The sequence below is a fragment of the Manis javanica genome, chromosome 4, assembly GCF_040802235.1.
Source record: "Manis javanica isolate MJ-LG chromosome 4, MJ_LKY, whole genome shotgun sequence".
In the NCBI taxonomy this organism is placed as follows: domain Eukaryota; kingdom Metazoa; phylum Chordata; class Mammalia; order Pholidota; family Manidae; genus Manis; species Manis javanica.
The window spans coordinates 79,873,912-79,888,246 of NC_133159.1; the positions used below are offsets into that span (position 1 = coordinate 79,873,912).

A 14,335-nucleotide genomic window follows, 5' to 3' on the forward strand; every position below is an offset into this window, starting at 1 on the left:
TAGAATCTAGGCTGGAATTTATCACACATTATTTTCTGTTACATAAAATACTCCTATGACTTTATCTTTATGTATTTTAGAAGTCAAAGATGGGGCACTTCCACCACAGGACCCACACCACTCAATGTTAGGATAGGGAGGGACCCTAGAGAAGACAGCATCTACCACCTCATTTTCCAGATGAGGACAATTCACTACCTCTGAATCAAACCCATACCCTCTGGCCTTATTCCAGACTGAATGGGAGGGTGTGTTTGAGTGAGTGGGGTGAATGGGTGTGAATGAGTGTGTGTGTGACACACTCACACACACACACACACACACACACACACCAGCTCTTGTGCAGATGTCTCACATTCAGAAACATGAATGATAGTGAGGAAATGCAGGAGTGATAGAAAATCACAGGAATTGGTTTTCACAGGACTTAGGCAATAGTGGCCTGTTAAATTGTTCCCCTAGGCCCAAGGACTAGCTACTGAGAGTAAGTTTCTAAGCTCAGCAGACAGCTTGAGGTTAGGATTCATTGAGGAAACAAATCCCCATGCAGCTGCTTGGCCTTCCCTCCCTTTCCCAGCCAGGAACTCACTCAGTGTGCGGCATCATAGCCTTGGGGTCCTGAAGCTGGATGTATTGGAATAGAAGCAGCCACAGGGGCCTTTAGCAAACAGTACAGAAGCAAAATGTCCTCCTGGGGCCCAGAGAATTGGGAGCAAAGAACCAAGCTCTTTGGGCCCCTCTTTTGAGATCCCTATGATGCTGCAGTTGTTGAGCTATGATTCAAAGGGAAATTTGTTGTTTGAAAAAGATAAAGGTATATGCTCTTAACATATAAAAAAGATAGGATGTTCATCATTTACAGAATCATTTACAAGCTAGCAACTGTGACTGATGCTATGGCAAAATTTAGTTGTCCCCCATTGTCTGCTCTGCCCTTCTGCCATATGCCATAGTGATTGACATTGTTTGTTGGGGTCAAGGACCCCCGTAATAAGGATTACAGTCCCAGTCTCCTTTGGTGTTTGGTTCTGGCAAATGATGTATAATTGAAATTGCTGCATAGTAGCTTCTGAAAATCTTGTTTAAAAAACAGCACATTTGCACACTTTGCTTACTCTTTTTATTTAGCCCTTTGTCCATTCTGCTGCCTAGAAAATAGATTCTGCCACCCTGGTCAATGAGTTTGAGGCTCACTTACCGTGGAGGAGCAACAAAACAGAACCTCATGGACCATCCCCATAAACTTTCAGAGGACAGAGAAACAAATTGTGTTATTTTATCTACTGTTAGTTTAGGACAGTTATCAGCTGCACTGAATCTAATTCTAAACAATACAGTTTCTTTGCCTGTGTTATTTCCTTCAATTCTCATACTAATGCCATGAAATAAGTAGAGTCATACCCATTTTTTAAGTAAGGAAAGTAAAGCTCAGAGAGGCCAAGCAGCCAACCCAGGGCTCTCTGGCGCCAACGCTAGCGCTCCTCCCTGACACACACCACCTCTAGTCATTTATTGGCAGATCGTCAGAGAGGGCCTGTTAAACAACTCAAGACTAAGTGAGCCTCTTCTGTACTGCCTCTGAAAGCCGCAGGAGAGGTTTGCTGTGGTGCAATGTGGAGCTCAGAGCTCTCAGCAGAGGGCGCTACTCAGGTTGCTGATACCCTGCAAAATATAGGCTTCTGGCCGCACGCGCATTTGTGTGTGTGTGTGTGTGTGTGGGTGTGTGTATGCACAGTTACACAGCACATGGCAAGCTTCTTAATTAAGACTGTTAACAAGTGTGCAAATTCATTTGCGTTTAAATGGACACTATAGCGCTGTTTACAATGGAGAAAAATGGAAAACCCATACATCCCACACTGAGAGAATAGTTAAATAAATCCAAGCAGTGGGATAGTGTTTAGGCATTAAAAACAACAATGTAGATTTATATTTATAAACATGGACATGTGTTCATAATGTTATTGAGTGAAGAGAGCAGTTTTCAAGGCACATTCTGAATATAATCTTGTTTGGATAAGAACCAAATGTAATTGGTGGTTATCTCTAAATGACTGGATGATATTTTTCCTTTCCAATTATTTGTGTTTTCTAATTTTTATTTAATAAGCACACATGACTTCTGTGATTTTTTAATGTTTAAAGATGTTTTCTTACTAGATTGATCAGGGAGTGACTAGTGGAAAACAAAGCTAGTGGTCAGTGACTTCTTCCAGGTGGCTGCGACAGGGCCCTCTGAGTACCCAGAGCCTCACCTAGCCCTCCACTCAAAGGTCAGTTTGAAATGTCTGTAGGCTACAAACCCAGGAGGCACAGTGTATTTCCCCACCCTCCTGCTGCAGGCAGATTCAGGGCCCCGCTTCCCCAAGCACTGAGGTACCTGTGGGGGTGGGAGCCCCCCTGCGCCCTCAGGGCACTCAGGGAGCATGGTGAGCTTCTCCCGGCTGCTGCACCTGCAGGAAGGCGAGGGGTTGTCTGCCGTCCAATTCTGCTTCTGGAACAGGTGGGTGACATTTGGGGACACGGAGGGAGTCTTCCAGGGGGTTGAATTGCCACAGGGGTACTCCCTCATGGAAGGCAAGAAAATATTTCACAATCAGCTCCAAAGTGGATAAAAATACCTAGAGATGAGAAATAGTGTCCAACCCTCTCCTAAGCCTTTCCTCCTCCTCCTCTGACCCATGTATTTTCTTCTATTCTTGAAAGTCAGTTTGTGTTCAAGAAAAATCAAAACTAGAATTTTTGTTGATTGACTAGGTGTGGGGCTGGGGAATAATTATCTAGCTTGTGGATGGTTTTATCTCTCTTTTCTCTTCTGGCAGCTCTAGTGGTTAAGAGACAGAACAAATAAAAGAGAAAATTGAAATTAGCCTATTTTGGTACTTGTCAATGGCTCTGGAAGAGACTGGATGAGAGAAGCAGTTAAAATTATACTGAAGTTTAGGATTCTTGGTGGATTTTACCTGCCCTCTCTAGTTCCCTTTTCTATACTTAAAGCAACAATTGGAAGTTGGCCATATGTGATGAGTGCCATTCTAGGTCCAAATACACAAAAACACATTCCTCACCTCCCTCCTTCTCCTGTTCAGATTCCTTTCAAATAAGTTGTGGGAAGCATATGTCAATGCAGTATGGAACTTTCTGTACTAAAAACTATAGAAATACAGAGCTGTCCAGTGAGGCCCGGGCCTCCTGAGAGGTCTGAGCACCCTTGCACTCAGGTGCTGCAGGAGAGGCTGGGGGAGTGCTGGTCAGGGAGAGGGCTGACTGTGTAACTCAGAGCAGGATGGAGATGGGGTCCTCGGCCAGCCCGGCCGTCCCAGGACCCCACCATCAGGCTCTTCTGGAGCAGCAGTTGGTGTTATGGCAGGGGTATGCAGGGACTTACAGAAGCCACTCTTCCTTCAGGCAGCGGTTGCCAAAGCCAGGCTTGTTCAGGAGGACATCTGCAAGTGCCGCGAGCTGCTCACTGCCTGGCTGGTCCATGCTAGACAGAGAGAGGGGGGCTTATGATATGGACACAACTGGGATGGAGGGTAGAGCAGCCAACATGAAACTCAACACGCGTTACTGAATGGCTATCCCATGCCAGACATGTACACAAGGCACAGAATACTGCCTTGGGATGGTTACAGGCCTCCTGGGAAGAAGGCAGGCGACTCAGACATGACGTCTGAGAGTGATCTGACAGCATATCATGTCTGTGCATCAAGAGTTGGAGTTTCAACCCTTTCCCTTCTCTTTCCTTATTCCTGGTGGTCCTGGTTGTACCCTGGGATCACCTTTCCCAAATGGCAGGTACATTAACTTTCTTCTGGAGGGTAGCTCCAGGAACTCTACCTCTGGTGACTGTCCCACAGAGTGGGAAGGCCAGGACCCCACCCAGCGGCATGTGAACCAGGAGCCCCACCACCCATGGAGGTGAATGATGACCTTTGGGGAGGAGTCTACAGACCTGAAGAAGGTGTACTGCTGCCCATATATCCAGGGGTGAAGGGTCAAGGCGGGATATTCACCAAATGGAGGGATGATGATGGAAAGCATCAGAGCCCAAAACACAAAAGTGGCTGGAAGCACAATCTGTGGGAAAATGAACAGGCAATATAGGCTGTTGCAAATGGTGTGTTAAGGACACACACACACACACACACACACACACACACACACACACACATTCTTTTATCCTGCAGCCTCATGAAGGGACCCTGGTGGAGTGAGGTGTCTGGGAAACATCACAGGGAGGGTGTGTAAAGGAGGATGTTCAGGAGAAAACAGAATGTTTTGGTAACACTGAAGAATGGTTGAAGTAGGCCAACACTGAACATTGAAGTAGGCCCATGTTCAGCCAGAAGTGAGCCAGAATTTCTGCTTCTGAATAAAAAACATCAAAGGAAAAGAAGAGGACAGTGACCTTGACGGAAAGGGTCATTGCAAAAATGAATGAAAGTCATTGAAAACATGACTTTACCCTTCATGTAAACATAAAAACAATATTAACATATTCACTATTATTCTATTTTCTCTGCTAATACTTACAAAGAAGCTTTGTGTTCCTGAGAATCAAAATTAAGTGTGGCAAGGAGGAACCAAAGCAGACAGAACTGAAAGCGGGTGCTCACTGCTGCGTTTCAGCTCACTGTGCTCGCCCCGCGCGAGAAAGCCTGGGAGAGGTAGAGAGGCCGGAGCGGGGCCAGCAGGCCGGGGACTAGCGCCCGAGCCCCGCCAGAGGCCGGCGGAAGTACCTGGGCCAGGAAGTCCTTGCGGCTGCGGGCGGTGTGGTGGAAGCGCTTCACCAGCAGCGCCTGCACGTGCTGGACGAGGAGCCGCGCGCCCGTGTGGAGCCGCTGGCCGCGCCCGTGTGGGGAGGGCTGGCCCTCCTGGTGAGCGGCCGGCTCCCTGGCGGAGCCCCGGGGGTGCTCGCTGGCCTTCTCCCGAGGACCCAAACAGGAGTGTCGGAGGCTGACGTTGTCTTTGTTCTGCTGAGTGCCACCTGGTTTGGAACATGGAATTACTAATTCAGAACACTCACAAAATAAGGATCTCATATGCCTTTTTTTTCTCACTGCACTGGTTTTCCCTTTATTTAAATCACCAATAGCATATTAAGCCCAGGTAGGTTAATAAAACTTTAAAACGTCCTATCTTCCATTGTAAATCTTCTATAGACAGAATTGTCTGACATCGCATAACAAGTCTCTAAGAGAACAAGATCTAAATGCAACGACAGAAAGATCTCAAACATATACCTAAAAGTTAAAAAAAAAAGCGGGGAGGGTAGTTGCGCAGTGGTATGTGTAATAGGATCATGTTAGAGAGCATGTGTATCACACACAAATAAACGTATTTTATATGTACACACACACAGGTAACCGCAAAGCTCTGGAGGAACACCCGCCACCCACCAACCACTGAAGGGTGTTGCTCGGCAGGGGCAGAGCTGGGTAAGGGGCAGGGGATGAAGGGGGAATGACTTTAGCCTTTTTTTGTATTATTTGAATTATTTAACAATATTTTCATGTATAAGCCTGTGTACCTAGAAAAAGTAAGACAGTTAGTTGACTCGGTTCTTTCTAAATTCTTAGAGGCCACTGAGAAGGGGTCGGAAGACAAGTGAGCAAGGAGTCAGGAGATCTGCTTTTGAATCCTGACTCTTACTAGACGCATAAATCTGGTTAAGTGACTCCACCTGTCTGAACCTGCATTTTCTTATCTGTCAGATAAAAATGAGAACATTTCACAGGGTTGTTAAGATTAGATGAGCTAACACACGAGGGTGCTTTATAAACCTTCCTAAGTCATCAGTTATGTCGCAGCTATCGTTTATCATCACTGATTAATATTCATTTGCAGAAGATGTCGGACATAAAGGGAGAGCCTACGGACCGGGACTGCTGGTTGGTCCCTAGTTGCTTTCTTAATCCTTCCAAAGTCCTGCAGGACAAAGGCAGCTGCGAAGGGAGGTGGGTCAGCCCAGCCACCCTTCAGCTAATGGTCGGGGGCAGTGCAGCAGGCTGGGCTGCTCAGAGGGTGGACAACTTCTGCAGGCACTACACAGTGCCAGAGTCCCACCTGCTTCCTTTATCCAGATCTGGTCTCAGTTTGATGTCTGCTGTAGCTGCCCCTCCCTCAGATATGATCTCTGCCTCTCCTCAAGTCTATCTTACAATACTAGCTCTGTCCCTGTTGCCGCACCCAGACTGGAGCCCGCTATCCTGGCCAGAGCTGAGGGCTTCGGCCGGTGCAGCATAGTTGGTGAGCCCCTGACTTTCTGCTGCCTGTTAGTGATCACTGGTTGTGAGCCCCTCCCTTCAGAGGTGGCATTGACCCTCTTGGTAGCTTGCAATTTGTGACCCCAAAGGACATCTATAGGTTCCTGCAGACTTAGGAGACAAGATCAGAAAATGTTCTGCTCTAAAACTGAGATAATTTAAAACAAATGAATTTAGTCATTTGAAAAACAGAGGTTGTGAGATTATGGAGTCAAGGATCCTAGATTTTAGAGCTAAGACCAGGGAAGAAAAGTCAGAAATCCGTGTGATTTAAGTCAAGTCATCCAACCTGTGTGAGCTGTTTCCCACAGATAGGGTCAGTCCTTGCCCTACCAGCCTCATGAGATTTTAGTGACCATCAGATAAACACTGTATGTTGAGTAGTTTGTCAAGTATAAAGGACTAAACAAGTCTGAGGTAAGAGATGATTTGTAAATGTTGGGATTAGGATGTTGCTGAATCTTAATCAGAAGTTGAATACTGTGTTAAGACTTGGCATGTATTACCTCATTTAATTCTTTCAACACCCTTAAAAGGTGATACAGTTATTATCCCCATTTTTGCAGATAAGGAAATTGAGGTACAAAAAGGCTATTTACCCATAGTCACTCCGTTAGCAAATTATGGAGCTCAGTGTACATTCAGATTTGTATATTTTATTGTATGTGCCTTGATATAAAAAAAATTATTTTTCAAAAGAGGCAGAAAAACAAAGCAAATTAACAGAGCTCAGCTGTTTGGTCAGCTTTGGTGTTTGGCTTGCCTCACTACAGGGGCTACACTCTTAACCTTTACTCTTGACTGTTTGTTTTGAACATCCTAGTCTATGTCCAGGCTGACCAATGTTATGAAATGTAATTTATTCTCCTGCAGGGACCTAATTATTAAGGAGTATTCTGGGCAGATAAAAGTCTTCAACTCCTGAATCCACTGTAGATTCTGATATAAATTAGCATATTTTCATTCTGGTCTTGGTTAATGTAAGGTGTTGCCTTTAGGTAAGCTGACAGACTTCAATTCCTGTGTCTGTAAAGCTGGAAAGAAAATTTGGGCCCTGTGGTGGGCAGCCTCCACCCCTCCAGAGGCCTACCCTTCATTCCCTTCTCTGTCAGGAAGGCTGCCTCTTCTGGCCACCAAACAACCTATCTGGGTCATGGAGCATGTTTGGGTTGGTAAATTTAACCATTGGTAGTTCAAGGCATAAAATAAACAAATTTCTGGGATCACTTATGAAGCAAAATGAAGACCATAGTCTCTTAAGAGCTGGCATCAAAAAGCCCACAGGGAGGGAACAGTGTTTGCACAGGATAATGCTGTGGTATGCCATGCCAGGCAGAAGGAGTGACAATGGCTGGAGCTCCTTCCTCAGCTTTGTCCTTGAGCAGGAGAGAGGAAAGCCAGTGGGAGAGAGAGAGAGGAGCAGGAAGAGGACTTGATCAGTGTATGTTCATGCCTTTTGTCCCACCAGAAGTGACTGTGCTGTGGCAGTAACCCCTCCTGCATAGCCATCTCCCCACCCTTGCCCTCCAAGTGAGTCTAGTGCACTCGTGAATGCTGGGAGGGGCCTGGTGTTCTGGTAGAGATCACAGAAAGGGCTGGTTACTGCCCAGACTTTCACAGGCAGAAGGCAGCCACCCAGAATCCACAGGAATTATGGTCTCCCCAGTTTCAAAATTCCACAGGGTACTAAAGAGGGCTCATAGTAATTTTATCTCCATCTCAAAGGGGCCAGGAGATTCAGCTGGTATCTGGACTGTATTTACTGTCACTATTACCCCTAAGGACTCTGCAGGCTGTCACCCATGCAGACGGGAGTGTGTCAGAGGCCGGTGGAGATAAGAGGGGGACATGAGGATGGTGACGGGGCAGGAATCAGACCGGGAGGTGGGATGAGAAGCTTGGGGATGGTGAAGCTCCCACTCTGACTTCCTGAAGAATCTTGTCTCATTTAGAGACTTCCCACCTCGACCTGATTCCATTTGTCGTTCTTTGTCATGCAAAGGACAAGAATACAAAATGACTGTTATTTGGGGTTCAGATAAATATCCTGGAGAAGTATTTTCCTGCTTTGTTGTTTCAAGAGTTTTTTTCCTTAGACATTCAGGATAGAACCTAGGGATGTGGGGAGGAAACAAGCTACACACTTGGCACCATACCAGCAAACAGAGTTCCTGAGTCAGAATCCCCCGTGACCTTCAGAAAAATCTGTCAAGAAGGAAAAAAAAGAGGGTTTGGTGTAGACATTCCCACTCTCAGAAAAATTAAAGCAAGCTCAATTTTGCTGGGTATTGCTTCATAATGGGAAGAAAATACATTATGACTCTTTATCTAAGTAACAGTCTTCTGGAAATACAAAAGAATATGCACACAGTGACCAAAACTGCATAAAATATGTGTGCATTTGAACAAAGACAGGAGGAAGTAAGCAAAAAATGAAGATAGTAGCTATGCCCTGGTGGGGAATTATGACTTTTTGCCTTTGTAAAACTTCCCTCCAGTGGTAGGCTTTTGCAAGTAACTGCCTCTTCTGGAACCTGACAAGCCAGTGGAATCTGCCTTACCTCTTCCAGGGGAGTGTCAGAAATTCCGAAACTGCTGAGCCCCATGTCAGCCAGCGTCTCCTCCAGCTCTCTGAAAAGGCTGGCATATGCTCTCTGCTTGAAATTCTTATTTGGAAGAAGGAAGATAAGTTCCTGACCAATGCATTCCACTAGTTTTGCCTCAGGGACATGGTGGTGAACCATATCTATCAGCTCATTCACATCCCCTAGGACAAGAAAAGTGACTGATATCAACTCTGTTTTCCAGAACCGGAAGACTGCCAGCTTGCTCGGGTGTCCTTTCTCCCACCATCCACTTGAGGAAGGGACATTTTGTTTCTTGGTAGTGACCCTTGTGGAGGCCTGACACGGTGCTGTGCCCATTTTTATCTGGTTGGCCTTGTGACACACAGTGAGGGGGAAGTGAAGACAGAGGTACAAGCGACAGTGCTCCCCACTGACTGGCTGTGTGACCTTGGGGAGGTCGTATACATCCCCATGCCATTTCCTCCTTTGTTCAATCGGATGTTCTGTCCCTTATGAGCTATGTAACATCAGGCAGGCCGTACCCTAGTTTCTTCATTGGTGTAACACTGTATTGTTATTTGTGATCACTGGATGAGTTAATATACGTAAAACACTTAGAATGATGTGTGTGGAACATAGGTGAGCGTTAGCTGCTATTGTTGTGAGCGTCATCTCAGGTGAGTAAGCTCTTGTCATCACTGTTGCTCATGCTTACTCCCCAAAATTTTGAGGGTTAAGCCAAAGTTGCTTGCATTTTCCTGGTCTGACCCAAGCTACCTGAGGATTGCCCGAGTCGCTGCTGGGACCTGGTGGCCACGCTGGCTGAGAACTCCCCTTTCTGAGTCACAAAGCCATGCCTGGCCCACCTTTGGAGGAACTGTGCCATTTCCCTTGGGATCTCACCTACCTCCACAAACACACAGACAGACAAGCCTCTAAACACCCAGCTCTCGAGGAATGCAGAAGGGGGTTGAGAAACTGTGGAGACAGACCGGGCAAGGGGAGAGGGTGATGGTGGTATGTGGGGTACACTGCAAGAGGCACATGTCCACTATCAAGTACTTACCTCACACTGTTGGAATTGAATTTTGCACACAAGTGTGTTACGTTAAAAATAAAAAAAACTTAAAACGTCCAATTTGAAGAGACAGTGCCCTAGCACACTATCTTGAGAGGAAGCTCAAAGGGAAAGAAATTCCCGGGACTCAGAACCCAGCATGCGCCTTTGCACAACAGTCCTCAGTCAGGACCACCCCGTGGGTTTTGCTTTCTTTGTTTTAAAAGTGACTCACATGGAGGGATTCCATGGCTTTCAACCCCGATCCTTCTGCCTGGCTGGACTGGAAGACTTGTTTTATGTCAGACCTCTGGGTTGGGCTCATTGTCTTTACCCGGGGAGGACTTCATCCAGGGCTGGAAGGCTCCTCAGGGAGGAAGCTGCCCCGCCTGACAGCTCTCTAGGGGTCACGTTCATTGTTCTCTTAGGAAGGAAATCGAACCTGAAGCTGCTGGATTCCCAGGAATTGTGTCGAGGACGTGTGTGTCAGCCTCTCCAGAAGTAGTCCTTTAAGTAAGCAGGGTTTTCAGCATCTGACAGGGAGGCCTGCGGGTGCGCGTGTGAGGAAAAAGCCTTCCCAGGAGCTAACTGGGGTTAGGAATGATTCCTTCTCTTGTTTGGGGAATAACTACTCACAGTACTCCCTACCACTCACAGCATCCTTATTCTATTCAAAGAAAATAAACATTTTTTAGAAATACAGTAATAAAAAATATCACTCCAGCCACAGACCCTGTTTCCAAGCTGACTTCGGTGCACCACTGCATTCATTTTTAAAATGATAAATTTCTTCACCAAGATTTCTCTTGGGAGGAAACTTCCAGAGACAGGGAGCGATCCACAGCAAGGCAGGTGAGGAAAAAGACACAGAACTGTCATCCTAAAAGGATGTGTTCATGTTCCCCACAGGTTCTGTCAGTGCAAAGACAGGGTGAGAGAATAACTGTGAAGCAATTCTTGGCTTTTTCCCACAAATTTCAAGCATAGTATGTAAATAATGTCTACTTTTTCTTGTTTTACCAAATTTTAGTTAGTAAATTCCTCATATTTAGAAATACATTGTACTCAATAGGAAACTTTTTTTCTTTGATAAGTAGATACTTTCCCCCCTTCATTAACCTGAGTTGGTCTGTAGATTTAATTTTGCTCCTACTTAGGGATTGGGGTGTATGGTATTCCATATGTAAGGACACCCCAGTAGTGGGATGGGAGGCAGGTCTTACTGGAGAATGGCAGCACTCTACGTCCCTGAGGTCAGATCCCAAGGGGTGAGCACTACAATGAGAGCATCTCCGTGGAGGCGGGGGTGCCCCTGATGCGGTTTAGTGCACCCGAATTCACGGGAGAACTGTTGGAAAGCTGGGAGGCCGAGAGGAAAGTTAGGAGTGTAACAGGGCTGTGCGCTCTTCCACAGACGTGGTATCCACACCATGCAGTCTGACTTGAAGAGTTCCCTCAGAGAGCGGAGAGCCACCGTGGCCTCACCAGAGGGCTGCCCTGGGCCCCTGTGGGAGCCTTTTTTCCAGAGGGGAAGGAACACTGCCCAGAGCCAGGGCAGGAGGAGCCCAGGAATGGAGGCTAATGTGAGCACGGGCAAGGAGTGAATGAAGACTGGATTCCTCATTAAAGGGAGGAGGATTTTAGGCTTTCAAAATCCCTTTGTGAATGTTGGAGGACAAAGAAGCTCAAAGAAAAAAATGAGCAACGGCAGGACCACGGGCTTGGTACACAAGAGCATTTGTTCTCTTGCTCCCATTAACATGGGCTCCAACAGGACACACCCAGCAATACCAAGATGATCGCCAGACAAGAATGGAGACTGGGCCTGCCCTGGTCCTTACCATCCAAGACTTGCTCTGGAATTAGCTCATCTACATGGGCTGGACACCTCACCGAGAAACCGTTAGTGGTGCAGCTGCAGGTCCCCTATGACAGAAAGATGCCCGTCATGTCAGTGATAGCATCTCCCTGCTGCCGATCACTGTCACCACCACACCTCATTGGTTCCTCACTGACAAGTGTGGTCAACACATTTTTCCTGCACCATTTGCATCTATTTCTTTATCTGAACATTTTTGAAGGTGTGACTATTTGATTTTCTCCCAGAGAGTGTGAGGCAAGCTCAAAGAATAGCCAAGTCTCAAAGAACCCCTTCAGTTTGTCATCACTTATGTGACAGCGGCAGGTCTACAAGAAGTTCTGCTCCTCCCTCCCTGTGGATGCATGCTGGGCTTGGGAATCTACCCAGGCAGGAAACCCCAGGGCAGCCAGACACTTAAACTACAGGGGTTGGAGGCATAAATAATACTGTGAAATAATGAGTGTGACAACTTGAATGTGAGCAGTGCTTGTTCTCAAGGAACCCAGAGCACATTCAAGATACTTTATCTCATTTATTTTTTGCCACTTCCCTACAAATCAAAAGCAGAGATTGTCAGTGTCGTTTTCTGGATGCAAAAAAAACAACAATTAAGTAATTTGCCCAGAATGACAGTTTGTCTGCTTTGTGAGACCTGATCCAGATCTCCTGATGTGCTGAGGGTGTCTCTACTGGTTGGTGTTTTTTGGCTTCATCATGTTCAGGTTATAGTTTCCATGGAAGCTTTCTCTTAGCTTTCATTTACCAGTGCAATTCAGGTTTAAATAGGAACCAAAAACTTTGGAATGAAAAAAGGAAGCTTAAATAACCACTCCCCTTACAACAGTGTAACGTCACAGAATGAGACTCTCCCTTCTATGTTGTACCACACCACATGCGTGGTTTAGGATTCTGGAGTATAATAATCTCAGGTTATTTAAAACCAGTTGTTCATTAGGTGCAAAGCCCCTTGTAGGAAGGTTCAGAATGTCAGTTTCTCAAAATCTGCAAATGGCTCCAGAAATAAAGAGGTTGATTCTGACCACCACAGCCTGATCTGGGAAGAACTCCCAGAGTGGCCCCTCTACACTGCACATCCCCTCCCACCAGGATGGGCTCGTGCCCTGGGCGGACACCTGCCTCACAGCCTCTCCTTTGGCTCTGGATGTCCTTCATCTTGCGCACCAGCGTTAAGTAGAAGCCCGTGCCAAAGCAGTTCTTCAGGAAGAGCGGGGTGCCCGAGCAGTAGAGCCGTCCCTGGGAAATGATGGCGATGCGGTCCCCAAGGAGGTCAGCCTCATCCATGTGGTGAGTCGACATGATGATGGTTCTGCCTGCAGGGCAGAGGTCAGGGGAGTCATTTGTCAGAGGACATACTCCCCTGCCTCCCCATTACACAGACAAAACCACTGGGAGTTAATAGAACAAGTAGTCTGTAAAAGTCCAGAACACTAGAATCGTGGGACAACATCTGATGGGACAACATAATGATGATAGTTAACAGTAGCCTGCACACTGTAAAAGCACTGTCACACTCAGCATCTCTTTGTCAAGCATTGGACCTGATTCAGATAGACCACCACATATGGGACATACGTAGGATATACTTATTATTGTCAGTCAGCCTCCATTGAGTTCTATATTCTCTGGACCATGAAGCACTCCAGCTACTGTTTTTGCAAAGGACACACACATGCTCACACACATACACACACACCCATTTTAAAAGTAACTGGATATATCATTACAAAAAAATGGTGATGAGGATTCCAGGACAGCAAGTTGGCCACAGGACTGAACTGGGCTGTTGATTCCACAGAAGGGCACCCTAGGGTCTGCTGCTTTCTCTCCTGGATCTGCACCCTCTGATTGTGACAGAGGAGGGACTGCATCTCATTTTGAGACATTTCTACCTGCAGCAGCTCTCTGGAGCATGAATACCTGCATGTTGCCCTCACATCTGGTTCTGAGTGGTCACCCAATAGCTATAGAGTTTCTGGGAATATTTGCTGGGGGCTTGGGGCCCCTATGTCAAAGGGAAATTTCACCTAGGGTTGCATCTATTGTTTCAGACAGAAGAGCTTCTGGTCAGGAGAATTTTCTAGAATATTTTGGGAAATAGGCTGCTCAATCAGTGACTCCCTGCTTATATTTGTTTAAAAATCTCAGGAGGTTTCCACTGGAACTTAGGTTCATCCAAGTCAGTGATCAAGTTCCACCCAAGTGTAGTTATGCTGTTACTATACTCAGCTGCAAAACGGCAGGTGTGAGAGAGTGAGGCCCATAGATAGAATCGCAGTGAGAGCACAGGGCATTGAACAATAGCCATTACCTGAGCGATACTTTAGGAGCATGTCCCAGATTGAGCGTCTCGAGTAGGGGTCCACCCCAGAGGTGGGCTCATCCAGAACAACCACCTTAGCATCTCCCACAAAGGCAATGGCGACAGACAACTTTCTCTGCATGCCACCTAGAGAACAAGGCAAAGGGGTCACAGGGCTGTCGAGGACAGGAAGAGAAATCCCAGGGCCGGTGGCATAACGGGGTTACCTTAAGTCCTGCAGGGGTTTGATGCTGCCTCCTT

General features: G+C 46.5%; 1 protein-coding gene across 3 annotated transcripts in view; it reads right to left on the minus strand.

The window, feature by feature from the left end:
• The window catches only part of ABCA4 (ATP binding cassette subfamily A member 4), a 130,006-nt gene that overhangs the window by 39,593 nt on the left and 76,078 nt on the right, over window positions 1–14,335 (minus strand). For 2 of the 3 annotated variants that reach the window (XM_017660129.3, XM_036998092.2), the window contains exons 22-30: window positions 14,084–14,221; window positions 12,892–13,085; window positions 11,735–11,819; window positions 8,831–9,036; window positions 8,426–8,474; window positions 4,743–4,990; window positions 3,956–4,080; window positions 3,389–3,487; window positions 2,381–2,567 (exon numbers count right to left, since the gene is read on the minus strand). In XM_017660129.3, the coding sequence (XP_017515618.3) occupies window positions 2,381–2,567; window positions 3,389–3,487; window positions 3,956–4,080; window positions 4,743–4,990; window positions 8,426–8,474; window positions 8,831–9,036; window positions 11,735–11,819; window positions 12,892–13,085; window positions 14,084–14,221 (1,331 nt within the window). The remainder of the gene's footprint in view (window positions 1–2,380; window positions 2,568–3,388; window positions 3,488–3,955; window positions 4,081–4,742; window positions 4,991–8,425; window positions 8,475–8,830; window positions 9,037–11,734; window positions 11,820–12,891; window positions 13,086–14,083; window positions 14,222–14,335) is intronic. The other variant, XM_036998093.2, reaches the window with a different exon arrangement.